The 27,019-nt window shown below is 39.1% G+C and overlaps 2 protein-coding genes across 2 annotated transcripts; one reads left to right on the top strand and one right to left on the bottom strand.

Annotated features, from left to right (window-relative positions):
• Positions 1-181: 181 nt before the first annotated feature.
• Positions 182-11,301, top strand: DNAJC21 (DnaJ (Hsp40) homolog, subfamily C, member 21). The gene is made up of 11 exons (XM_009894717.1): positions 182-213; positions 704-827; positions 1,741-1,863; positions 4,617-4,921; positions 6,161-6,309; positions 6,675-6,762; positions 7,002-7,160; positions 7,797-7,836; positions 9,763-9,953; positions 10,366-10,441; positions 11,137-11,301. The coding sequence occupies exons 1-11, from the start codon at positions 182-184 to the stop codon at positions 11,299-11,301; spliced, it is 1,452 nt and encodes a 483-aa protein (XP_009893019.1).
• Positions 11,302-13,419: 2,118 nt separating this feature from the next.
• AGXT2 (alanine--glyoxylate aminotransferase 2) lies at positions 13,420-26,657 on the bottom strand. Its single transcript, XM_009894716.1, is given in 15 exon segments — positions 13,420-13,530; positions 15,043-15,107; positions 15,110-15,134; positions 15,492-15,641; positions 17,135-17,223; positions 17,847-17,979; positions 18,794-18,886; positions 19,978-20,078; positions 21,118-21,211; positions 22,306-22,399; positions 23,528-23,622; positions 24,733-24,856; positions 25,172-25,356; positions 25,821-25,906; positions 26,651-26,657. Coding segments are annotated over 15 exon segments (1,452 nt in total).
• Between the last annotated feature and the right edge of the window lie 362 nt (positions 26,658-27,019).

Below are 27,019 nucleotides of genomic sequence, written 5' to 3'. Positions count from 1 at the left end.
CGCCGGTGCTGCTCTCCATCTCTTCTTCCCAGAGCAGGAGGCAGCTTGCAGAGGTTAGCACAGGTATCCCTCCGGTCACGGCCCTGCCTGCCTCACGGGGGAAGAGCGAGCACGGCGCTGAGTGCGTGCAGGGGTTTAATATGATATTGGTGGCTGAAGACGGTCAGCCTTGTTGGCGTACATGCAGTGTCGTGTTTCTGTAACAGTCCTGAGGTGAAACATGCACACACGTCTCTTTCCAAGAGATTGCTACTTCATGTGTTCTGTGTGACTTGTTTTTGAAATGGGCTGCGGGCAAAACCACCTGTAGTAAGTTTGTCTTCCTTGAAAGTACCATTTTTCAATTTTTGTATGTTAATGTATGATTTTGGGGTTCGTGTGTGTGTGTGTAAGTATTGGATGATTTAAATAATGCCCTACCCATTGCTGAAGGCTTACTGAAGCATCTTGCTTAAATGTGTTTGCTACCTTCCTGTTAAGAAATTGCTGCTATAGACGTTGCAGATAAAGTACTAGTAAGTAAACTAAAAGTCAAGAGAAAGTATTTACTGAGCCTGTCTTTTTTGTCTCTAAAGACTTTGCATATGAGACATAAATTCCAGACACTGAGCTAAGCTATATGTTGAGGTGATACATGTACTGTTTACCAGCGCTGGAGAGTGTTCTGTGTCTCTACATCCTTGATATTGTGAATTTTTGCTAGGTATGATAATCACAGGGAGGCTCTGCTGAAAGGAGGAGTTGATGGAGAGTACCAAGATGATAGTTTAGATCTGCTGCGCTATTTCACTGTTAGCTGTTACTCTGGATACGGAGATGATGAAAAGGTAATGCATTAATTCATCTTTAATGAATCAACTTAGATTTCATGAAAAGTGTCAGCATTTGCTTTGTGTTGAAAAGCTATGCATAGAATTGTTGAGCGCAGGTAGTAATGCTTACACAGATCTTTCTAAGACAAAACTTATGCTGGATGTTTAGGCAAGCCTTAATTCCTGCATATTGTCCAACAAATCACTTATGATTTCCATGATTTCCAATTATACCGTACAACTGCAGAGCGTGTGTATATTATTTATGTATGTTATATAGTGAAACGTTCCAATGCTTTGCAATACCATCTGTTTATTCAGAAATATCTTTTAACAAGCTAGAATGCTTCAGGCTAAAGAAAAGCAATATAGTAACAGTGCCTGGGGAAGTGTGCTTCCTGTAATTAAATTCCCTGTTAGATTTTAAGACATTTGTTGTAACTTAAAAAGCTCTAGGTGATTAGAAGAACCTCTGCCAGAGAAAATCCTTACCTGTGTTTGGTTTACTATAGTAGGATTACATTAGTGACATCTTAGTTTAAAAAGTAAAGAGATAGTTAGGATACTCAATAAGGAATTCTGTATTTGGAACTTCCTCAAAACTTGGTCCTCTGTAACCAGAAATGTATCAGTATCCCCAGCATACCGAAACTTTTTTGGTTTAGATTTGAATTTAAGAGCTTCATGTGTGAGAGAGAGGCTACACGAAGGAGATGGAAATAAAAGGAACAAGAGAGAATGGGAACTTTATTAAACAGAACGGTGTTGCTATCTAGAGCAAGAGCTTACAAGATCTTTACCCTGATTTTGAGTTGCTGTTGCAGAATTGTAGTATTTCTCTAAAATACGCTACTGTAGTTGAGCATTTGTACATTTGTTATTGAGCCACACAAAACGAATCAGAATTTCTTTTTTATTTTAATTTTAGGGATTCTTTACAGTCTATCGACAAGTTTTTGAAAAGATTGCAAAAGAAGAGATGGAGTATATGACCCAGGAAGATACTGAGGAATTCCCTATGTTTGGATATTCCCAAAGTGACTATGATACGGTAAGAGCAAGTGTAAATCTGAACTGAAAGTAACACGGTTAAGTCATTGTTTTGTCCCACACTGAAATCAAAGGAGAGGCTCTTGCTGACTTCTGAGGTGAATACAAACCCATATATCTACTGTCTTTTTACTACTGTAGGGCATTACTGTAAAGGAAGTGCTTGTGTTCTGATTCATAATATTTAGGTGAATTAAAATTGGTATTTCCTGTTGGACTATATTATTAGCCAGGCTTTTAGTGTAAGTTGTCACACAAACACTTCACAGGGCAAACAATCAGTTGTGATGAGGAAACTTACATGTAGTGTGTTTCCTCATTTAGGAAAATCACATAGCACTTCCTGCATAACACAGCCTATAGGAATTGGAAGATGCGGAGGTTGACCTGCAACGTGCGCTCCTACTATGATACTCTTGCCATCTACAGTAGCTCTGCAGTAGGATCTAATTTCTAAAATGCCACATGCTTTCCTTTGGGAAGCGAGAAAAGAAAATATGTGAATGAATATGAAAATATGTGACACAAGAATTCTTGTGTCTGGTTTGCCAACAATTTGTTGTTCTATCAAAACCAAATTTAAATTGATGTGTACCTTGAAAACGAGTAATTTCCATGGTACAAAACTTGGCTGGAGTTGGAAACAAAGTTACAAATCAAACTAAGAAGTGTCAGAATGGGTGTTCGAATGTCAGATAAAATGACAGGATGGCTTAATCTGAAACTGCTAAAATCAATCTCTTAATGGAGTTACTTTGAGACATCTTTTGGAAGCTGCTTGTTTTGAGGCCGTGGCATAGATATGATTATAGACCCAAAGGAGCTTTTATGCTGTCAGTTAATAACTGCAAAAATGGCTGGAATTCTAGCACCAGCATGCTTTGATGTCTCCATTGTCATGCTGTTCTGGAATCAGAACTCTCACCTTTTTTTTTTTTTTTTTAAGAGATACATAGGGGTATTTCATGGGAAATATCCTCAGTTAAAGGAAAGTCATTATCCCTGTTATTTTATATTCAGACAAAGAGATTACAGTCAGAAGATTCCAGCGTTGCAGTGCCCACTTCTCTACTCAGTGGGAGTATTGTGGGAAAAGGGTTTTAGAAGGGAGCTACAAAAACTCTACAGAGACTTCAAAGTCTGTCATGTGAATGCTCTCTGGTTCAGTCTACTGAGTTAGTTCACAAGAAGCTTGAGAGGCGGCTTGATCAATGCCAGACAGCCAGGGAAGATATTCTTAAGTTTGTGACTTCACAAGACTTTGTGGGAAGAGAAGACTTGTAGGTCAACTAGATGCAGAAACAAAAGCAATCAGCTCCAAGTATAAGTAGCAGGCAGAACAAAATCCACCTGGGAGTTGAGCAAGAGCTGCTATACAGTCTTCTGGAGAATGTCAGAGATGTGCTTGTATTTCAGGTAGCTGCTGAGGAGGAGGGAAGGCTTAGCTTATACAGCTGGTGAAGGCGAGGATGATCCCTGTCATCAGCTGATGGCCCTGCATCCTTTTTGCACAGAAGATATCCCCTTATGAAGTAGAAATCTGAGACAGGGAGTCTAATCTCACTTAGGTTATTGGATTAAATATGAATATTTATTGGTGGTTATAGAGCTGGGGTTTTGTGGTAGCAGAGAAAAATTGTAGTGACTTCCCTGCCAGAGGCTGCAGCCATGAACCTTTGCATGTAGATAGGCCATTGAGGTGTTGATAGTTGTAGTCTGTTTGAATGCCAATGGCAGTAGGAGGAGAAGAGGAGATACTAAAAGAAGAGATACTAAACTGTTAGGTTAAATACTTCTGTGAGGTATTCTAAAATACAAACAGTAGTGCATGTAAGAGTAAGTAGTAAAAAGGCAGCTTAATGGGGCAAGTAATGTAGGAAAGTTTAGGCATGTCTTATTTTATGAATATACAAAATGCAGAAGGTTAATAATTACTTGGAGAGGAATAGAGAGTACAAAAATAATTATGCCATTCTATTAATCCAGCACTTACTTGTTAATAGTAAAAGAATGAGAATAAACAAAGATCATTTACTGTTTCTTTTAATGTGAGAGCTAGAGGGCATCCTTGTAATCACATAATTTTATAACAAAACCAGAGTAAGTGCATCTTCATGTAGCCCTGTGTTAAACTGTGCCAGTTACAGCTGAAAGATCTTGTATATGCCAAGAATTTACATGAGTTAACAAATACTGAACAAATTTATGAAGCAGAAATCCATCAGGGCTATTATTTTCTCTCTTGGTCTGGAAGCAGAGAGAATATGCTGGGGAAAAAATGGTATTATGTACATGTGTTTGGTTTATTGCTCTTTTTATGCTGGTTGTTGGCTGCTGTTGGAGATGTACGGCTGACCTTTGGTAAAATTTGGTATGGCGGTTTTTAGGCAATATGTGTATATACCTGCTTGTGGACAGCATATCTGATTCTGATTGTGCTTTTCCGTTTGACAGGAAAGGTACAGCAAAGCAAAGTAACTGGGCACTAGCATGAGCGCAATTTAACCCTGCAAGGGAATATTTTTTAGAAATTGCAGTTTGGAATAGTTTAGACAAGTTGTTGATTTGGCGTGGTTTGAGATTTTAAGGATGACATTAGAGGTTTCTTTAAACCTTCATGTGATTTCTTGGTACTCTGGGGAAAAACTGGCCTGTGTACAAGACACGAAACGGCTATAGAAGTCCTGAATTATTGGGTATTCTTTTTGTCCCCCTTCTAAACGAGTGGCTTGTTTAAATTTTTTTTTCTTGCAGGTAGTCCACCCTTTCTATGCATATTGGCAGAGTTTCTGTACTCAGAAAAACTTTGCTTGGAAAGAAGAATATGACACACGACAAGCCTCAAACCGCTGGGAGAAACGAGCTATGGAAAAAGAGAACAAGAAAACGAGAGATAAAGCAAGGAAAGAGAGGAATGAACTGGTCCGCCAGCTAGTCGCCTTTATTCGTAAAAGGGATAAAAGAGTACAGGCTCACAGAAAACTCGTAGAAGAACAAAATGCAGAAAAAACTAGGAAAGCGGAGGAATTTCGGAGGCAGCAGAAGCTCAAACAAGCCAAGTATGTAAATGTGGAACGAATGTTTTATTTTAAACTTTGAAAAACTATCCATGAGGATACCATATAGAGTGAGATTCTGATAGTAGCTCCACTTGCTCTTTTAAACTTCCTTGAAAATTTCATGTATTAGTTTTGGTCTCAAGTCTGAGCTTTTTGAAACTTGAGTCTCTTTGCATTGTATTGACATGTAAAGATCCAAGATAATCAGGGAATAGTTATCTGTGTGCTGCAGGTAAGTGGATGTAGTAGCACAGAATCCAGCGTCCTTCTAATTACCTGGGGAAGTAAGATTTAATAGAAAAAAGAATCAATGTTGGGAAATGAGGGAGAAAGGGACTATGACAACCTGGACTTAGACTAGCTTCATCTGCCTTGGAACTGTACCTGCTAAAAAGAAAGTGAGGGAAAATGAACTTAGATTTGCTTTTCCTTTTAAGCCTTTGGAAAGGACTCTTTCATTGAACTAAATGCATTTTTTTGATGCTTTTATTTTTCCCCAAGTTAAGTAGAAGGAAGAGGCAATCTCCCAAGAGTAAGCATAATTTATTCTTCCAAATAGAAGAGTTTTTTGCCTGAAAATGGGAGGAAGTAGCTTAAATACTTAACAAGACTGCACTTGCAAAATAATTGCATATTGATTAAAATTGTATAATAATAACTAAAATATATATGAAATATATTATGGTGGTTTTGTTTTTTTTTTTTTCTGAAGGGAGAGTGAAGCAGAATTATGCATGTACTGACAAATTGCTAGATAATTCTGAGTCCGGGAACCAGCTGGAGCAAAATTCAGCTGTACTGTGGTGCACTGTTTCATAACTTGGGACTCACGTAGATTTGGAAAACTGAGCTGGTACATTCCCATAGCACAGAGTCAAGGGATAATGTGCTTGTGGCTTTTGCATCAAGTAAAAGAAGCTGTACTGCTTTGAGTATTGAGCTGACTTTCCTGCTGTCTGCTTAATACTGACTATGCTGCATAGCATTTACTGCCTGAAATTCAAGCAGGATCCACGTATGTTAGTACCTCTTTAATTGCAGCATAGATGTGCCCACTGACATCACAAATTAACTGCTCGGTTTTCCAGGCTCTACAAACAATTGTTTACTCTATCGCAATATGTTTGGGACTTTCCTCCTAAAAGACTAGAGAAGAACAAGTTATCTTTGAAATAACACTTTCTGTAATTCCCATCTCATGGACGTAATGTAGAAGTTACTGTATTATTCTACTTAAAGGCTTGCTGAGCAGTATAAAGAGCAGAGCTGGATAACTATGTCAGATCTTGAGAGAGAGTTGCAAGAGATGGAGGCACAATATGAAAAGGAATTTGGAGATGGATCAGATGGTGATGAATTAGAAGAACAGGAGACAAAAGGCGTTGAAGGTATGGGGTGTCGGGCAGTGTGATCTATAGTGTGTCGCTGCAGCCTGAGTATTGTCTCACTGCACTTAAAGCCCCAGATTCACAGTTCTGATGGTAGTGCAACTCCCTGCCTTCAGCTGAGGCATGCTAGAGGCTAGAGTCTGGCCCTCTCTGGTTTTCTCCATTGAACATGAGAAGACATCAAGCTACAGCTGTTAATTTATGCTAATGTATGATTTGGTGAGATGGTCTTGATCTGTCTGCATGTCAGTAATACTAAAGAAGTTGATTGTCAGTGTTGCGACTATTTGCTGGGGCTTTAAGCGCAGCTTACTAAAAAATTGCTCATCTGACTTTGTCTCTCTGATCCCCACTGATCTCTTCAGACAAACTGAATGATGAGACTGAAGAAGCTGAATTTGTTGATGGTCTGTACTGCCCTGCTTGTGACAAATTGTTAAAAACTGAGAAAGCGTAAGTGCTTGTGGTTGGGGATTTGGGGGTGGGGGTGTTAGGTTTTAACTTTTTAAAAAATGTGTTTTAAAGACTTTTTGACTTCACATAATGGTCAGTGTCATCTTTCCAGTAGAGACATTGTCAGGGCAGAATTCTCCATACTTACTAGTGGTGGATAATGGGTCTGTTATTAATTATGTCAGTATAACAATGTTTGCTCAGAGCTACCTGCAGTAATGATCTGCTGACCTTCACAGCATGAAAAATCATGAAAAATCAAAGAAGCATCGAGAGATGGTAGCACTGTTACGACAGCAACTGGAAGAAGAAGAAGGGAAGTTTCCTGTGTCTTTGGATGATGCAAACGGAATACATACCAAAGAGGAGGAAGAAACAGAAGACATGCCCAAGCAGAAGTACTCTAAGTTGTTTTTAATTCTATTGTAACTAATGATATAATAAGTCTTTGAGGGCCTCAGAGGGAGTTTCTGATGATTTATAATTGTGCTGAATCTCACGGTATTGTGCAATTTAAAATATTTCTTAGCATCAGAGTTCCAGTAAAAGGCATGCACTAGTATGACTGGAATCAAATGTTAGTAGGATAATAGTCTTATATTTTCTCTGCTTCTTAAAGTCACATGTTAAGGAAAAGTAGTGATTGTTATTTTTCAAACAGGGGAACTTAGACAGGGTCAGTGTTTATTGATTTAGTACTTTTTGTCAGTTGGATGCTGGCATAACTAGAAAATGACTGTGCTTCAAATTAGAATCATGAAGTAAGTTGTACAATGGCCAAAGCATGATACCAACTATCTCACTAGTATCTACAAGTTGAGTCTGAGCAGAATAAACTTTTTACTACATGCAACGAGTAGTTCAGGAGAACTGCTCTTTTCATTTCGGGCATGAGTAATTTTCTGTTTGTGGCTACTGTCTCCCTAATATCCTGTTAAGAAAATAAGCAAAAATATAACTTGGTACCTTTTTGCAATGGTACTTATTTGTGTTTTTTCCTGAAAAATGGTAATTTTAAATTCTTATCTTTACAGACTCTCAAAGAAGCAGAGGAAGAAACAGAAAACAATGATGGTATGTAGTCATATAATGATATTCAGGGTACTTTACAACCCAGTTTTGTTATCTCCTAACTTAACTTTTGTCCCAAAAATTAAGAGAGAACTTGAAACTCTACCGAACTTGAAGACTGTTTTCAGATATTCTTAATTCTTCTTTGACTACAAAATAATTTTTATTACACTTATTGTAATCATATTTTATTATAATAATCTCAAAGACCTCACTTCATTCTGTTTGTGCAGATCCTAATAAATGTGGTGCTGGCTCTAAAAAGGCTACAGTCTGAAGCGCAAGGAAAACAGATGGAAATGGGCAGATAGGGATAATACAAGGAATTGATCAGAATGACCAGCGATGCCCTTAGTGCATTAGCAGCTCGGTTATTCGGTGGTCGTTTTCTGCTTTGGTCGCTAGAGTTGGTGTAATGTGTTGTTTGTTTATCTCTAACATGGGGGAAGAAAAAGTAAGGCATCATTGGCATCCTACTGACACTGTAGTTGTTGGAATGAACACATCTGCTACACCTTTCGGTTGGATTGTAAACATGACTAACACCAACCTGTTTGTGCTCCAGAATCTGAGTCTTTGTGTGGTATAACCATTCTGTGCTGACAGCAAGGTGGAATTCAAGACCTGCAAGCTTGAGTGGCAGGAGCATTATAGTGAGCAGACTCTTCTGTCTGCCTTCCTCAAGCTTGATCCTTTTCAAGTCTTACCTCTACTTAGCACCTCAGTCCTAGCCTTGTCCCAGTGAGCTATCTGTACAAGGTCCTGCCCCTTCCATCCTTTCCCAAGATGGTCTTCTGTCTTCCCCAACCTAATCCCTCTAGTCTCTTACTATGTGTTCACATTCTCTGCTCTTTCCCACACCATCATTATCTCTCAGCCTCAAGAAAAGGGTCTTGAGACCTTCGAGCAACCATATTTTCCTTGCTTCTCTTTGACTCGTATTGCATAGTCCAAGTCACTGTTGGCTTGACCTTCTTGTTTCTGTGCAGACCATCAGGCTCCTGTCCAGCTCTTGCCTCCTCAGTTTGAAATCAGAAGGTCTCATTCTCACTGGACAGGTTGCATGTGGCACTGCGTCTCTCTTCCATCAGTTTGATTTCGAGGTCTGCAACCCAGACAGTAGGTGCCGCTCTTGCACAGCATGAGCTGGAACCTTGCTCAGAGAGATTCTTCTGGAAACATAACCTCTGTCCTCTACCAAGCTTTACAGATCGTAGGAAATTGCTATGGGTTTTGTTTTGTTTTCCTGACAGTAGATAGATTAGCTGAGGTTTTTTCAGGTAGCTGAGACTCTGCAAAAGATGCTAGAGGTGATGGAGTTGCATTGTAGTGTTAGGTCAAATTCGTTACCCTCCTTTTGGGAGCTGAGCTGGTTTGTTTCTGATGGGCTCAGGGTTGATCTTTTGCCAAACTGAATATATTGAGGCTAATCTGTCTTCTGGTATGTGGGAAAGGCTGCCAGTGTTTATAATGTTAGGGGGGGAAAACACAACATGTCTGTCTAGCTTCAGTCAGCTCAGTTATTTTGGCCCAAGTGTCCTAACGCAGGTGTCTGGCACAGAAAACTTTAAATAATTAACATTTTGCAAAGTTACAAGCAAAACCTCTGTTTTATAATGTGAAGTGGTAGCCACAACAGAGTGATCCCTGAGTATAATTAAGAACTACCTTCATTGTCCTCTTCTGTAGTTCTAGAGGCTGTTTTATTGGTATTTCTTCCCTTCATCACAGGTGGCCTCATCTTTCAAAACAGGAGAACTAAGGTTTTACCTATTACAATCTCACTGAAACACACAGTAAAATTAAAGAGGGTCCGTGGCTTTGTGTTCTCCCCACCCACCCATGTTTGAGGTAAATGAGGTATAATACTATGAACATAATCACTAATGAACCTAAAGTAGTTAACTTGAATTTCTCCTGTTTGGATAGACTTATGAGGACTCTTTTGATAAAAGTGCTGATGAAGAGACAGTTGAACAAAAGGAGGTGCCCTGCGTGGACAAGGACAGTGGCTCAGCAGAGGAGTTGGTAAATGATGGCCAAAGACATGCTGTGTCAGAGGACGCAAGCGCTACAGAAGATGTCAGCCAAGTCAATGAAGCAAAAACTGAAGCGAAAAGGTGTGCTGACTTGCAATATTGCCATCACTGTGTCATTCCATGTCATGTTTGATACTGTCAAACAAGTCTAGATTTACTCACCAGCGTGAACTGGGGGATGCTCCACTAAGTCAAAGTCGAATAAATACGATACTAAACAAGGAGTGCTGGGATCTACTTTGGAAGTGATGTTTGACCGCAGATCCCTGCCACATCACTTATCAGTATAGATAAATTGTCTAGCTGAATCTTGAGATCAACAATTGATTGTGTAAATTAAATGGCTTTATTTTTTTGCTGGAAGCACTTGCATTGTGTTGTGTGAACGAAGAACAGTGGGAAGCAGCAGAGACATTGATGATTGGAAACCATCAGAAGCTCTTAAATGTTGAGCGTTCCTGTGCACTGATCTTCTTTTCTCTTTGCTTATCAGCAGTACTAAGCCTAAAGGGAAAAAAGCCAAGGATGCAAAAAAACCTGCGAAGGCATCGTCAGAGCAGCCAACAACGGTATGTCAAGTTACTTATGCTATTTAAAAGCTGGTGGTCATGTTATTACAAACAAGGTTGGTTGATTGATCACCTCCATTCCACAAACTCTGTTGCAGGGTTTTTTTGGCTTATTTTTTAGTATCACAGGTATTTCTATCCCTGTGATTTCATTAGATGCTAGGAGACTGGAACATCAGCTCTTGTCCTTGCAGAGAAGAGCAGAACTAAATTTCAGTTCTGATAGAGTTGCTAAAGCTCTGTACCTAAGGCAGTTCAAACCCAATGAATTAAACAACTGAAGACAGAGCTGCTGTCATCAGGCAGGTGACAGGCAGTACCATTTGCATCTTTCCCGATATTGATGCTTCCCAGAAAGAGCAAAGTCTTTTAATAAGATACACATTAAATTCACTAAATCTCAGAGGCTAAAGTATTGTGTAGATATAGTCAGGTGAGATCAAAAGTATTCTTTATCTTGAATTAGATTTGCAAGGCTTCTATTCTTGTTCTTGGTTCTACATAGTACTCTGAAATTTCAAAAAGTTATATTAAAAAAAATCACAAGTATATATATTGTTAATCAGTAATGGAATATCTGTCATAGAAACAAACAGCTTATTCACATTTCATTGTCTAAGAGATACTGCATGCAACAAATTGGTGTATTATATTCATTACATATGTAAAGCATTTTGTTTTTTCCCTCATTGTAGAATGAAGTTCCCATCCATTGTGTAACCTGCAACTGTGCATTTCCATCCCGAAATAAACTGTTTGAGCATCTAAAAGCCACAGGACATGCAAAAGCAACACAAGCACCAGCTGTAAATGGAGGTGTAAACACCAGAAACAAAAAAGAGAAACGTAAGAACAGATAGAACTTTGTTACAGTGACAGTCTTCAGAATCGTACGTGAAAACTCTCCCAAAACTGAAAGATGCACCTTGCCTGTGTTCAGAGTCCTAATTTTGAAAAAGAAGGAAGATGGCACAAAAGGAATATTATCTCGTGAAGGAATCTGTGCTGTCCTTTGGTTTTATCAGCCTGTAATGATGGGCTCGAACCTACCATCTCAGCAGCTTTCACAGTGGTGGTAGGGAAATAGTAAGTCAAAGCTACTCTACTGTAGAAACTTGCACGGAGGAAATAATAAATTATTTTAACACTTGTGTTGCTGCTTTTCTTTTGAGAGGGCTTATCTCAGGGTGAGTGTAGCCAATAGAGTGGCCTGTGCTGCTTTGATCATCTTTTAAAGATCAAACATCACCAAGACATGGAAAAACACAGACTTTTCTTCTGCCTTTCACATTACTTAATTACAGTAAGCAGCAGACAGAAGGTAAAGAGTAAGATGACAAAGCTGGTTAATTAGTTTTGACAATTCCTGTTGGTTTTGTACATCTACCTCGATGCCAGGTATTTGGGAAAAAAAAAAGTCTTACAGAAGAGTCTTGCTGGAATAAGTGAAGGGAGAAATAATGAATGACAAATTAATTTCTTCTGATTTCTATTGGAAAACAACATGGGAATTGGTATTGCATCTCTGTTTACATAATCTATGTGACCTTGAGTAGCACTATAAAGCAAAAAAAAAAAAGGTGGGATAACAAACACCTGATTTTGCAGTGGAAGTGGATTTTACACAGGAATTGTCAATGCGGTTGGAGAAGGCCATGTGCAGCAAGGGCTGTAATATGTTGTTTAGGAAACTCCTAGAGTGTAATTTTCCAGAAGCACTCACCGATCTTGCATTAAGCAAGTTTCTCTAAAGTTTCAGCTCATCACACAAAATGGCAGAATACTCTCCTTTCCCAAGTCGACATGGTACCTTTATTGGGTCAAGGAATTACTCAAAATTTGAACAAAAGCAAAATGATAAATGCACAGTTCTTGCTGACCATCCACAATGCCATTTTTTTTTTGGTTGGAAACCAAAGGAGGAAATTCACTAAAACATTAAAAAAGTGATTATGGAAGAAAAAAATGTGTATCTTATTTCACCAGCCAGAGTTTGCATCTTTGCTAAATGACTAATGTGTGTGCTGTGCAATCCCAAAAGCAGCAGGAGGAAAAGAAAAGCATATTTTGGAGACGATGATGACTGGATTAGAGCCCCATGATAAAAATAATTACTGTAATTAGAAACTTTTCAACTTCGTGTGCACACAGAGTTTTTTTATGCTCTAATCACAGTGTATCCTGGTAGTAAGAGTAAAGAGTTTTAACTCTGTCTGAAACCTTCAGTTATGTTCTGCTCATGGTGGTTCTCAGCCGGAGATTGACTACAGAGACTTAACTCTGCACCATTGGTTTTTTACTTTTTTTTTTCTTATTTAAATAAAAACAAATACTTTACCATATGTGTGTTTTACAAATGCTTGTATGTATCGGGTATAAACGGCAAGGTTTTGGTAACGGGTGGGGGCAGGAGCAGCGGGGACCACCCCACGCTGGTCCCAGCCAGCTCTGCACCAGCCCCACCGCAGGCCAGCACTCAGCCGTTTGGCAGCATGCCGTGCTGCCGTGAAAGCACACTTAAGAGCAAACGGTAAATGCTGCGGAATGAAGGACTGGGGCCAGAGCAGCAGGAGGCACTCCATGGTACCACCCCCAGGGCACTGCAGACGCTACAAAGTCCAAACACTATGTACTCACCCAAGCCAACTTTACTGATTTGCTGTCACTCTTTCTAAAAATTACTAGTATTGTTATGACTTTCATAGATCAAAGATGAATACGTATCTGCCTCTCCATCTGATACCCAGTTAATCCCATCAGGTTTTTTTATGCTAAGGCTAGAATAGGTGTGCAGCTAATCCATGACACCACTGTAGAACTGAACTGTATGTTTACAAAACAGATGAGAGCGTATGCATTATTAAACACTAGATCTGTCAGACTGCTCTTATGATACTGAACAAGTATTTGATTTTCTTATGTAGATTATTGCAGAGTCTGGGTTCTGTGTGCACCTCATGCAAGAGAACAAATCAAGTCTATTTTGCAGGTGCTTTTTCCATGTGTCTCTGTAAAGCAGTATGAAATACTTCCACAGCAAAGTCGACATCCTTTTTAGTAATGCACATAGGAGGTTTAATTCTAAATGTCTGAGAAGAGAGAAGAAAAAAATCCTTAAAATTGTATAGAAAGCATACATTTTCTAGCAGCCCATCTAGGTCAGCACTCACCTTCTGCCCAAAAAAAATCTAACCAAAAGCGTGAAAAATAGTATTACAGGAGAACAGTAGAGCAGGGACTGAGGCTTCTGATAAACACACTCTGAAGTGGGGCAGTTTTGGACTTGACTGCATCCCACTCCCTGCTCCACCCCTGCGACAAAGCGACTGCCCCCAAAACAGACCTAACTAGAGTGCATCGTGTTTGCAGTTCTGTTATTCCAGATAAAGCTGGTATAGAACCTTAGATGGGTTTGTACTCAGAAAGGCGTCTTCTTTTCTGGCAGCTTCACCACAGGGAAAAGTAATATCTATTGACGGTGGTAACCTCTTGCATTGTGCCAGCTGATTTGCTGTTATATCATAGGCGCTTTTTTTAAGGCTTCTAAGAGAATGTATTAAAAAAATAATCAATAAATGTTAAGTATCAGTTAGGGCACCATAGCCTGAATGCATGGTGATCAGGAAGGGATATACGCACAGTTTAACTTGTCAAGAAATTAGGCTCTTATAGGTGATCTATATTATTATGTTTCCAAGAGTATTTAACTTCCGTAAGAATCTTAGACTTTCAGCTTAATTTTATTCTGTCATCCTATCACAGGACTTTATGCAGCAAGAGTGGAATAATGGTCCTTTGCTACAGCCCCAACTGAAGCGACCACTCACAGATAGACAGCAGTCTCCCGAGACAGAATCAGATTTTACTACACTCTGAGCTGCAGCCTGTTACCCATGCTCTGGTCTGTGACTTGTGGGAGAACTGATGAGGTGACAGATGTGGCATCCTATTTATTTTAGCCATCCTTCATCTGTCGCATACGGAAGCTGCTTCCTCTCTGTCAGGGGGCTTCGCTGACCTGACCAGCTGGCAGGCAATTCTCTGTTGTTAACTCACATGCTGTAAGAAGCTGGTGACACAGTGCCCTGGGTGTAGCACGGTGCATCTTCAATTGGTGTGGGCTGATGGCCATTCACATGCAATTCTCACTGCTACATTGCTGAACTTCCTACTGATGACCTTTTTTTTTTTCTTTTTTTTTTTTTTTTAATTACCATCCAGGTCAAATGTTACCAGCTCTCCAGAATGAAAAAACTAGCAAAATTATACTTGTTCTAAGCTGACAGGTCAGGTGATAACCTCAACAGTAGCAAAGATTTATCAGACCCACATATTGCTGATCTAATTTACACCAGTATAGTACATTTCTTTTCTAGGGGAGGTTGTCCCTCCAAAGGAAAACTGAAAGCTTAGAGCTAGTTCAGCATGCTTGAAAAGAAACAAACAGCTCCAGCACAATTTGTAAATTAAGCAAAATTAAACACAGCTAGTTCCTAAGAGTATAGGTTTTTTAGTTTATTTACTAAAGTTAATTTAGCTTGAGGGAAATGGGATGTAGTTCATGAGGAGAGAAAATAAGCTTTATGTATCAGGGTCAGTACCTGACTGTAGAGTCCTCCTCGGCCAATCAGAACCCCCATGTCTTTACAGTCCTCCCAGATCTGACCTTTTTAGGAAGAGGGCGGCGACTATCCTAAAGAAAATGAACATTAAACTTGACACAGATATTCTAAATTAGTTCTATGAAAAAGATGTATATTCCTGTCTCTCCAATAAATCCCAGCCTGATCTCTGGCTGAAAACATTAGCTGCACAATTGATCTGCTTTCTAAGACGTGTTTATGCAATTAAGGTACACAAGTCACTGTTTACTCAAAGCTTGTGAAATATTTTAAATGCTGGAATGTTCTGGCTCATTTTAAGCCAGAGCAATGTTTTCTCACTTCACTGGTTTTTTTATAGAAAATCTTCCTGTTATTTCAACAGAAATAAAATGTGATAAAACTTTCAATGGCACTGTAAACCGAAAGGAATAAAGTAAATCACTAACCTTATCTGTCACCATTTCTACTCCGATCATAAGTCCCTTGCCACGGACATCTCCAACAATCTCAAATTTATCCCGTAGTTTAGCCAACTCCAGTAGCATGTATGTTCCCACATCCTCACTGTTTTTTTGTAGACGATCTTCTTCAATAGCCTGGTTAAAATGAGGTACAACGACAGTGTTGCAGGAAAAGCTTCCAATACAGTTGGTTAATCCCCATTTAGCTTGATGACACATTATGTTTATCTCTCTTCCTAGCAGACTGTGTCCCTTCATTACCTCTGTCCTTACATTTATCTTCTCTTACAATCCTCTAATGGCATCAGAGTCCAATTGAACGTAATATTTTGATGTTGCTGTGGCATTTTTCGTATTTTACTTATTCCATAAATACAATCCAGTAATTCACATATAGTTGTAATTGAAAAAATACCTGATCAGCAGAATTATTTTTAAAATCCTACCAGAAATACTTTAATTCTTTCTCCAGTATCAGGAGAAGCATATAATTTTACAAGACACACCTATGCATACTGGGCAGCCTTTTACGAAACAACTTGAGTGTTTTAATTAGATTTACTGACACCATGCTTTTTAATCACAATCTTTTTTTTTGTTCCTTACTCTGCTTTCCTTAGTGGAAGTTCTCACATGCAAGCAGCTATCAGCACTGACACACACAAACCGTGTTATGAACTTAATATTTGCATTAAGAACATTCACATGAAAAAAATAAAAAATACCATTACAGGAGTTAAAGTGAGTGCTTCTTGTTTTTCTTTTCTTTTTTTTTTTTTTTTTTTTTTTTTTTTTCCTTCTCTTTCAACTCCATTTCATTCTTCCTGGCTCTGACAACCTTCTTGGTCTTATTTCAGATCCAGGCTCCACATTACTTCAGACCCAAACAAACCCAAAACATGGGTTTGGGCTTTGTTATTTGTAAACTGTTTTTTCCAAAGTGTTTTTATTTATATGATCAGCCATTTTATAAAATATCTTAAAAAAAAACCCAAAACACTCAGGAAAATAACATTAGTAGAAACAGTGTCTGCTGTAATAAAGTGAGATTAAAGGAAAAATGGCCTGTACATGATCAAGACAAATTAAAGACTGACCTACTGCCCACTGACTGATTTTATGCCAGATAATAGGTGAAATATGTTGCAGATTTTTTTATTGGCTTTTCCATGAGGGTTTTTTTTTTCCAAATGGAATTCTGACCTTAAATAATTTTAATTATCTGGTTGTTAAGGCTTCTTAGGCGAAACGTAAAAGCTGTGGAGTTAAAACAATTCTGTTAAGCATGTGTGCCAGAGAATAAATTTGGTTTAGCTGAGTATTTGCGTAGTCAATGAAAGTTAGCTAAATCTTTTGAGAAACTGCTTTCCTACATTTTTATTAACAAAGTAAAGAATGTAAGGGGAACAAAGAAAGAAGATTCTGAAAACATAATTAGAGGACTCCTATTCATGCTAAAGGGATGAAAATTTTGCAATGGAACTAACCAGGAATTTATTGTTTCCTACACAGAAGGCACATTGGCCACATATGCATAATACATACATATGTTTATGCATTTTATACAGTTATTTAAAAAGTTGCCCACATAGTGTGGAATATATAAATTTATTTAACATTCTGCCTACATCAAGAACTGCAGCTCCAACTACGCAGGCCAAAGGGCTTCCTCCAAATGTATTAAAGTGAAGGTTTTGAGCCAAGGAACTTGCAATCTCTAAAAGAAAAAGAACAACACTGATTACTCTGACAGTTGCCTTATGTTTGGTAAGAGTACTTACCTGCTTAAACTGAACAGTTAAGTTCGCTGTGCTTCAACCCTGATTCTACTGGAGACAATGCAAGCATTCTGTGCAAAATATGACCATTTCCCAAGACCATAGAGTCTGGCAGATGCTAAACCCAGACTTTTTAAAAATCACACTTCTAGCCTATGCTGTTAGTTGTCCCCTTAAACAGACATCTACAAATTTTCTTCACTAGATTCATTTGTACGTACCAAGTAGTTGGCTAACATGCTGCCTTACATACTCACAGTACATTGATTAGTAAAATGATGAATTTAATGAGGACTTTCAGGATCTCTTACCAGCTCTACCAATGACTCATATGGTCATATAACTGCTTCAGTTATACAACTAACTGTATTTAAATAAATCTTTGCACTTGGCAAAATGACTGAGTAATGAGAATCCAATTCATTTGTCACAAGATAGATTGAGACGAAGATTATTAATAAAGCTCAGCTGTTTGAACACACATCTCTCCAGTAAGTAATTATTGTATAGTATATTTTGTAATTGCTCTATTTTAATCCTTAGCAGAACAGAACACTTATACCTTTTGTTGTAACAACAGCTGCCATTGGAAATCCATTACCAATTCCTTTTGCCAAAGTAACAATGTCAGGGACTACATCATGTGTTTGAAATCCCCAGAAATGGCTGCCTGTCCGTCCAAATCCTGTCTGTACCTTTCAAAAGAAAAATCCACAGAAATTCCCATCACTTTCTCACATTTTACAATATGGTTTCTTCTTGTTGTTTTTCTGTTGTTACTGATTGGCATTAAACTGCAACTACATCTGGAGTCAACTTGTATTAGGATCCTTATTCACAAGGCTTTGCACAAAATACCATGTATTGCAATGAGGTTTTCCTTTTGGACGTGAAGGAGATAACATGTCACCACATCTTAGGTATGGTGAGATGCAGGTTCCATTTCAAAAGTGAGAGGAAATGCAGTTGCCTACCACATTTCAAAATTGCAACTCCATGATTGCTGATTTCTACTACTGCAATGTTTGAGGTACGTATCACCATCACTTTGAATTGTTTGCTACTATTTCAGAACAGCTTTAGCTAAGCAAATTCTGCTTATAAAATATATTGGCAGAGGTACAGCAATCAACTCCCTTCTAGAGTTTATGTATGCAACAACACTCATAAAAGCAACTGTTATTGTGACACACCTCACATCACAGCTTGCAAAAGCTGGCATTTATTAACTGGATATTTGTGTAAATTTTGCTCCCAAAAGGTAAGGACTGAAGTCTGCTACTAACATTTCCTGCGTCTAAAATCAGAATAGCACACAGCAGAATCAAGACATTAAAAACTGGGGGGCTCCTGTACCTGAAAAGACGCACTGTGTTAAACTTAAGCTACAAAATGTATAGCATTTCATTTAGATTATTTCCAGGCTTCTGGTTTGCATTCCTTGGATTCTTTTAAGACAACTTTCAGAGGTACCCCAAACTCCAGATCTCTTATGTCAAAAAAACTCACTTCATCTGAAATACAAACACCTCCTCTTTCCCGTACTAGCCGATAAGCTTCCTTTAAGAAACTTCTTGGGTACTGAACAGCTCCATTAACACCCTGCCAAGACAAAACAGACAACATCTTCAGGAAAAGACAAGGAAACAGGCGTTCCACTATGTGACTATCCTACAGTATAAAAATACCAGCAGCCCTCAGGTAATAGCAAGGCTGTTGTCTCAAGTTTCTGGCTTCAGCAGTGAAACTGCTTCAAAAAGTTCCTGCTCAGGTCACTCGCTCCCATTCCACAGAGCAGTCTGCTGTTCCGTTAGTTGTGCTGGTATAAATGTTTGTGAGGCTGTGCTGTAAACTGGATCACTGTAAGACAGAATCAATTAAAGATAAACTGCCAAAACAAGTACCTTGAAAACCTACACACTGAGAAACCCAGAAACTGTTGTTGATGACAAAGTTACCCAGAGAATTCATGTGCCCTCTTTGGTTAAAATACTCTTTCGTCAATTTCTGTTCACCTTGCCAGTTTTCATTTGAATCAGAAATTCCACTCTACACCTGGCCTGCAACAGCTTCTTAAGACTGAAGTATGTAAAGGCTTAGAAGACAGCAAAACCAGAACAGCTCCAATTTTCCCTGTGGTCACACATCTCACATTTTTTTTCCTTCTTTTACTGTTCCTGGGATATATTCTCCATTCTTCCTACTTAAGAACCACATATACAGCAGTTCTGAAACGTGGGTGAAACAACCAAGTGAATGAATCCTGTAGCCACCTCTTGCTGGACAGCTGCTAAAAACATAGGGGACAACGTGGCTGAGAAGAGGTGGAAGGAGGATTGAGTTAAAGTTACAGAAATAGCAAAGACAAAAGCAATATGAAATTTGAAAGAAGGTACTAGAAACCAAACAATAGCATGCTCCATACTCCCTACTTAAATACAGAAGTGTGTATATTTAATCATGATTCTCTGTTTAACTTCATGAGCAAAATTCTAGCTCCATTGAAATCAGTGACAAAAGCTGAAATTTTAAGAAAGTGCATCCATTCTTTCAAATTTTTAAGGCGTTCAAGGTATTAAAAAAAATAATAAAAATCAGCAGAAGTGTATGTTTATGATGTAGCTAAAGAATATCAGATTTGAGGGTTTCACACTATTTATGCTATCACAATTGAGAAATGGAAAACTACCTACTTGAATTGGTTCAGCAATAAATCCAGCGATTGACTTTGGCACGGAGGTATTCAGAGTATCTTTGAATTGTTCAATGTACTGGTCGTTTGCATGACATACACCTGTTTACAAGGGAAACAGTTTAAAGGGAATTTTCTTAAAATGACACAAAACTAGCTTCAAAACATGAAATTACACATCTAAGCAACAAGTAGTATCTGACTGCATGGTAAACATCACCTCTAAAATACACAATAAAAGGCTAAACATTAAAGGAGAGAGTCCCTTATTTTCTCATAAACCATTTATACTCTAAGGGTATACTCTAAGTTACAAAACAGCAAGGCAAAGCTGCCAGACAACAAGACATTATACAGGTCAGTAAGCTGTAGGTTAGAGAAAGTGTTTGTGAATCACCTACATCAGCAGAAGGAATAAGCAGAGACTTTCTCAGAGGTTAATAAACATCTGCATAAGACATAAGGGATCGTTAGGTTATTACAGGCATGAGGATTCTGGAGAATACAGCTTCAAATCAGTCTACACCAAAATAAAGAACAGAGCAATTAGTACAGCTAATGTTCCCATTCATTAGGGAGGGCAAAGCTAAAAAGAAAACATTCTGTTACGTATATGTGTGAATTAAAATGCTAAAGAGTGCCTGTTGAAACAGTGGCAAAAAAATACTGTAATTGCTGTTAATAGGAGAGCAGTAGAGAAGCTTTCACATTTTATGGACTGCTTTGCTTCATGTAAGACTTCTTGCCTATCACTGGCTTCAGGTTGTCCTTACTATTCATATTATTCCAAAACAAAAGGTGGAGAGCTGTCCAAACTTCAGAAACAGCAGAAAACACCAGTCAACATTTCTGTTCTTCCAGATATGCCAAACTGAGTTCCATAGCTTCCAGAGTTGATCATGAAAAATGCCGAAAACAAAGACTTGGATTTTAAGAAAAAATCTGAGAATATGAGGTGTCACCTGCCCAAGATTTTTCTCAGTAGGAAGTACGTGCCTGAGGTTCTCTGCAGTATTTTCTTTGATGGCCCTTGGAAATCCTAACCAGAAGTCTACCTTTCTTGAGGAGGTAAATATAACCTATTTCCACAGCCCTCTAGTATGCTCTAATCTAAAAGCGAAACACTTTGTCATTGACCAACCTTCTGAACAGCTGCATTTTCGAACAGTTTGCACTGGAGAATCTCTACAATGGCTGCCTCCCCATGGACCACGAAAAACATCCGGTAACATTGTCTGTCAAGCATAAGAGAAATAGCTACAGATCTGACACCACCTTTCTAAGAGATGTTTTGATCATACTTAGGGGTAACTAATAAAAAAACCCTAAAAAAGGTCTGTTAGAGTCAAAGGGCATACTAGTTCAAGTGACTTGTCTGAAGAACACTTGTGAAATAATACCAAATGTAGCCCTCAAGGAACAGTAGAACAGAAACAGAAGTTTTGGAAACAGCAAGTTTTGACTATTCCACCAATAGTCACTCAGTTGATGATTTCCTTTGTTTTGTTCTTTAAGTTAATCAGCAGTTTTGATTATCTAAGAGTAATAGCAACATTTTTAGAGTTGCCGGTAGCACATCAATAATCTGAGGTATGATAAAAAACTGCAAAATACAGGAAGGCAGGCAGATCTAGTAGAGTAATTACAGGCTGGAAATTAGGAACTCCAGCCTTCTAATCCTGACTGCTGATGAAACACTGCGTGACTTCAGGCAACTCATTTATTGAGCCAGGTTGGGAGTCTGATATAAAGCAGCCTTCCTACAGCCAGTGCTGTGGCTGAGCTATCACCAGTACAGATCAGAGCTGCCAATAACAGTTTCTAGCAGACAGAAAGTCATTTCCATCAGCTCAAGGGCAGAGAGATAACATGCTGCTGGTCATCCTCAATGTATCTTCTTAACAGTATGTCTCCTGTCTTGTTGAAATGAGAGACATAGGGTTTTTTTTTTCATTCCAGGGGATGAGGTGCTTCAGACCAGCTGAAAGCAGCTCTGCACAGATTTGCCAAAACAAACTTGAGAAAAGGGGTTCTGAGCATTGTTATTTTGCATCTTACATAGACTTCCATGCAAGCACCAAGCATGACTAAAGCACTGTAAGTCAAGACCACTCGTGTTATAGCTGTCCTGACTCAAATTAGCACAAGTAACTACACAGAAAAGGAACAGGGACTTGGTCTCTTGTGCTTACACAGCAGAAGCAGCTACACTGCAGTTCAGTTAGTAACCATAAAGCACTTTCGGGACAGAAAACATACTAATTGTCAAAATACTAAAATAAACTGTTAGCTACGCACATTATTTAAAAAAAAAATAAAATAATCTCACTGTTGAACAGCCAAAGCCATTGGCAACACCATGTTTATAAAGACCAATAGACGTCAGTCCCAGGGTGTAAGGGCTGCCTCCATGGTACGCTCCTCTGCGCAAACAAACAAAGTACATGAACATCACTCATTTCCAAAAGGAGACTGTAGCAATATTAGTTCCAAGAAGCCATACGTCTGAGCTACAAATTATTGAGAAAAATGTGCATTGTTACACTCAAATGATTCCTACTGCCGTTCTTTGCTCTGGTTTTGGAAGACCCATGACTGCCCATCTGCATTGGTTTCCTGAAATTTCAAATGTTAAAACTGTGAGGTAATATTTGCAAGGACAAGAGAACAATGATTGGAACGAACAGCAATTCAGACAGTGCCTCGCGAAGTTCTGCTGTAGCACCTGAGCCCTACAGAGCAAACATCTCTGTTCTTTGAATCTTGGGAACTGCTGCTCTCTCCAACAGATGCTGCCAATCATTAAACTACATGGTGGTTTGCTGCCAGTTTTATACACAAATCAAAAGTTCATTAATGAGAACATACAAGCTAGGTGGGTACCCAATGTTCTGCTGAGCAGAATAACAGAATACAGCTCTTCATAGCAAGGCCTTTTATTCTAATATTTGAGGCTGCCTGGGATGCACAGTAAAGAGAAGTGCTTATGCTGGTGCTTACATGGCACTCACCCTTGCACCACCTCTGTCGTTAAGCCAGATGAGCTGTTTGTGTACCTGTGCAGTGAACTATGGTTCAGGGATCTAGCAGAAAAAATAAGGCAGCAAAACAAACCAAACAAAAAATCCTTCTGCCAGGTTAGCCTTCAGACAAAGCAGCTTGCTGCTGTGGTTCACTGCACTGCTTTTCCAGAGGCACCTTTGTACCCTTACAAAGGGGGGCACTGCAGGAGTGGAACTAAGGAAGAAAGTAGCAATTGCCAAAGGTTGCTCTGGCCCTGAATGAAGACCCACCAAAGCAGACCCTGGACACAGAGACTAGACCCTTTTCTAAGTAACAAAAGCAAAAATTGCAGGTTGTATGCAAACTAGTCCTAATGCACTGTATCAAATATTCAACTCCTGTTTTACTCCTTTTTGTCAAATAAAATAATTTTACAGTGTTCTCCTCAGCAAACATTGGGTTAAAGAGTTCTCTATTATTTCTTCGTTTAGACATACAGAGACTGCTCACACACACACATGAGTTTTGTGAAGATCTATCACCATTACCTGAAAGAGATGATGTCGAAGTTACGAGTATATAGCCTTGCCATGAACATAGCCAAATCATTGGCTTCTGACCCGCTGTTGGTTAGATAAATCACCTATGGGAGGATGCTTAGGATCAGTACAGCACACAACTACCATCATCTTGTTCAGCATCCGATCATGTCGCTTAACAACATTAGGACCTATAACCTATCACCACCATAAGGTGACTTCACTGCAATAAACTTAATGTTGCCCATACACTACAGATGAGAACTAAAATCAAGCTGATCTACTTAGAGTGAATACAGAAAATCTTTAAGAGTTGGAGTCTTCAGGCTTTCCTAAGGTGGAACAGTGATTCAAAGAAAAATGAAAGTGCCTGGGTCAGACTAAGCATGACTGACTGAAGAGAGATAACCTTCACACAGGTAAAAGGGCTGTAGGGCATCCCCATGTGTTACAGCATACACAGACACAACTGTGGAACAGAAGAGGTAAGCAGAGCTTGCTTACTGGGAGCAAATGAGAATTAAAGGGGATATCCCGAATACAAGTGCTGAGGTTTGAAAGCAGCTCAAATTCTAGTGTCACTGCTTTTAAAGTTAATTTTCAGAAGTAATTGAGATTCTCCACTGCTTAAACTATGCAGATGCTTTACATTTTTTAGGGTTTTTTTAACTCTTCTTTCATTTTGAAGATTGTGATAGCTTCACACTCTTTTGCTAACCCAATTTCATTTTATGACCAGTTTATTTTACCTGAAAGTAAACACAGTATTTTTCTTATTGTTTCTGGGCATGTGAAATGTGACATTTCTGTGTTTATTTATTTGAATGTCAGTAAACCTCCCTATACAAAGTACTGTCAATTACTTTTCACTGTTAATTTTCAGGAGATCAAGCAAATTAAGACTGGCTACATATAATAATAGTTAACATCTTCGTAGTTCCTTCAGTAATTTTTAAGCTGGCAATGACCCTTCACAGTGGCAACTGGAGGGAGAGAACAAACAGAACAGGAGCTTGGGATGTTATGCTTGTCTACATCTGGGTCTAAACAGAAGGCCTTGATGGTCATTATGCTCTCTTTATCTGACAGTCTATAGTCCCCATGCAGGTTCTCTCCCCACAGATATTGTGGCCCTTATTTAATAAATATTTTTATATTAAATATTTCTTAGAAACAGACACCCCTTTCACCAGCTCCTGTCAGAAACAAAGTACCTTAAGTGGCTCTGGAAGAAGAGAAGTTAGCTTTTCAGCGTACTCTTGGATTGACGGGTGCATGTAGATATTAGTGGTATGCCACAGGCGAGCAAGCTGTTTCTGGGTAGCCATAGTTACCTTCCTGCATGTAGCACAAGGCGAGACAAAGGAACTCAGTTCAACACAGATGTGCACACATACATGCACACACCCACCCATCATTAATTCTGAAAATGCAGACACTGAGACATTTGCCAGAGGGATGAACAAATAAGACAAAAATTAATGAATTATGCAAAATGTAGTGGAAATGGACCTTAATATAAGACATACATGACCATTTAGTGAATTATGTTCTGGTTTTAGGCTCGCAATGCCACAGACTAACAAAGAACAAAACCAACATAGGTATCTCTTCCTATATTTTATAGGATAAATCAAACAGTAACAAACTTACGGGTGACAGTGACCAACACTGACAGTGACAATTCCAGCAAAGAGATCAAGGTATCTTTTTCCTTCATAATCAAACAACCACTGCATATGTCCTTGATGCAGCAGCAATGGCTTCTTGTAATACATTCGCAGTGAAGGAGAAACATTTTGTTCACGAATCTTCTGCATATGTTCATACGGATAGGACTAAATGGAATACAAAGGTCAGTATCCGTTTATACTTTCTAACGATCCAGACTAATGAAGCTGTAGTGGATCATATATATTACACATCTGTCTAGAGTGGTTTTTCACAGAACTACAATTGTAACAAATTCTGGCACATAAAGGGTTCCACAGACCTCTGAAACTCAGCTTTTGACATAAGACTGCTGTCCTGCACTTACTGCTTCCTTAAAGTTTTTCAAATCAACAATTTAGCCATAAGTTACAGAATTGTCACACAGGTACATCTATAGTTTATATGCTGGTACATCTATAGTTTATATGCTGGTACATCTATAGTTTATATGCTGAGCAACAAAACTGTTTTTTGCCCAAATTAGCAAATTTTATAACCATATTTAACACACTATTTATAGCAGATGAGCCTGTCACTCAGATGGAGTAGTGCAGTCTTACTTAAATTCAGTGTAATACGTATGACTTACTTCGTATTTTTCAGGTACAAAATCACAAGGAGGCATTTTTGCTTGTGTGGAGACAGAGCTTTTCCATTTCTGCTGCCTAAAGGCAACTGCAAAATAGAGAATTATCAAACACTTATCCAAGTGCACATCTGAAAGTGTTTCTCAATATGCTTTTTCAGAGAACAAACAAGCTACAGTCAAAGCAAGTTTTAGTGTTGTTTTTTTTTTGTCTGAGAGATTTTATTGGGGGAAAAAATAAGTAGGTAACAACTTTGTAAAGGCAAAATATATATAGATATATATGTATATGTGAGCCAGGAGCCCAGGGTCATCACAGCATAGGCGGTGCTCTCAGGGACCAGACTGCAGTCCCAACAGACGTAAATAAGGTGGGCAAAGCAGGGCCCACTAAGAGTGCCCCACATAAGTGGAGGAGATTAATTAGGTCCAGGGTCCACCCATGGAGTATAGTCAGGAGCAGCAGCAGATGGGGCCAGAGACAGGGCTGGAAACAAGGCTACAACAGAGGTCCAAGGTCAATCCAGGAGACGAGGCCAGAGGCCAGACTGGTGGCGCACAGCTATACTCCTGTCACAGCTGAGGCAGGGACTGCAAGCTCAGGGCTGGGCTGAAACATGGGTCCCGGGCTGTAGGCACAGGCAGAGGCCCCAGGTGAGGCTGCTCAGGGCAGACAAGGTGTGCCCAGGGCCCTGACAACTCTCACTGCTGTCTTCCGTCCTCTTTCTGAAATCCTAAAAGCATCACACTGTCAAGCCTTTCCTTTAACTGGAAGTGTAATTAAGCAGGTATCAGAAAAAGTTATCATTTAAATACATTCTCTTTCTGCATACCTAACATTGTCTGCTGAGAACTACACATTTATTTTTAACAATTTCTAAAACACATTAAAATGTAAATGAACGAAGAATAAAGCTTCCCAAAATAAATGACAACCACCTACAGCACTAATGAATTAACAATCACCGACAAGAGCCCAGTCTCAAAAATATTAATTAAAAACCGTGCGTTGGAGATGTTCTGCCTTTGGGACCTCTTTCAAAGGGATCTACAGCTACACCCAAACTGCTCCCCCACCCACCCCCCGCCACGTACCAACATGGAGCTGCAACCCAAAATCCTCGCGAGGGCGACCTGTCAGAGAGACACGCTGACCCCCGCCAGACCTCCCCGGTCCGGCCCGGCCAGCCCAGCCCTCAGGG

Source organism: Charadrius vociferus, unplaced genomic scaffold (assembly GCF_000708025.1).
Source record: "Charadrius vociferus isolate BGI_N301 unplaced genomic scaffold, ASM70802v2 scaffold450, whole genome shotgun sequence".
In the NCBI taxonomy this organism is placed as follows: Eukaryota; Metazoa; Chordata; class Aves; order Charadriiformes; family Charadriidae; genus Charadrius; species Charadrius vociferus.
Note: the sequence above shows the minus strand (reverse complement) of the source record. Positions and strands in the feature narration are given on the sequence as shown.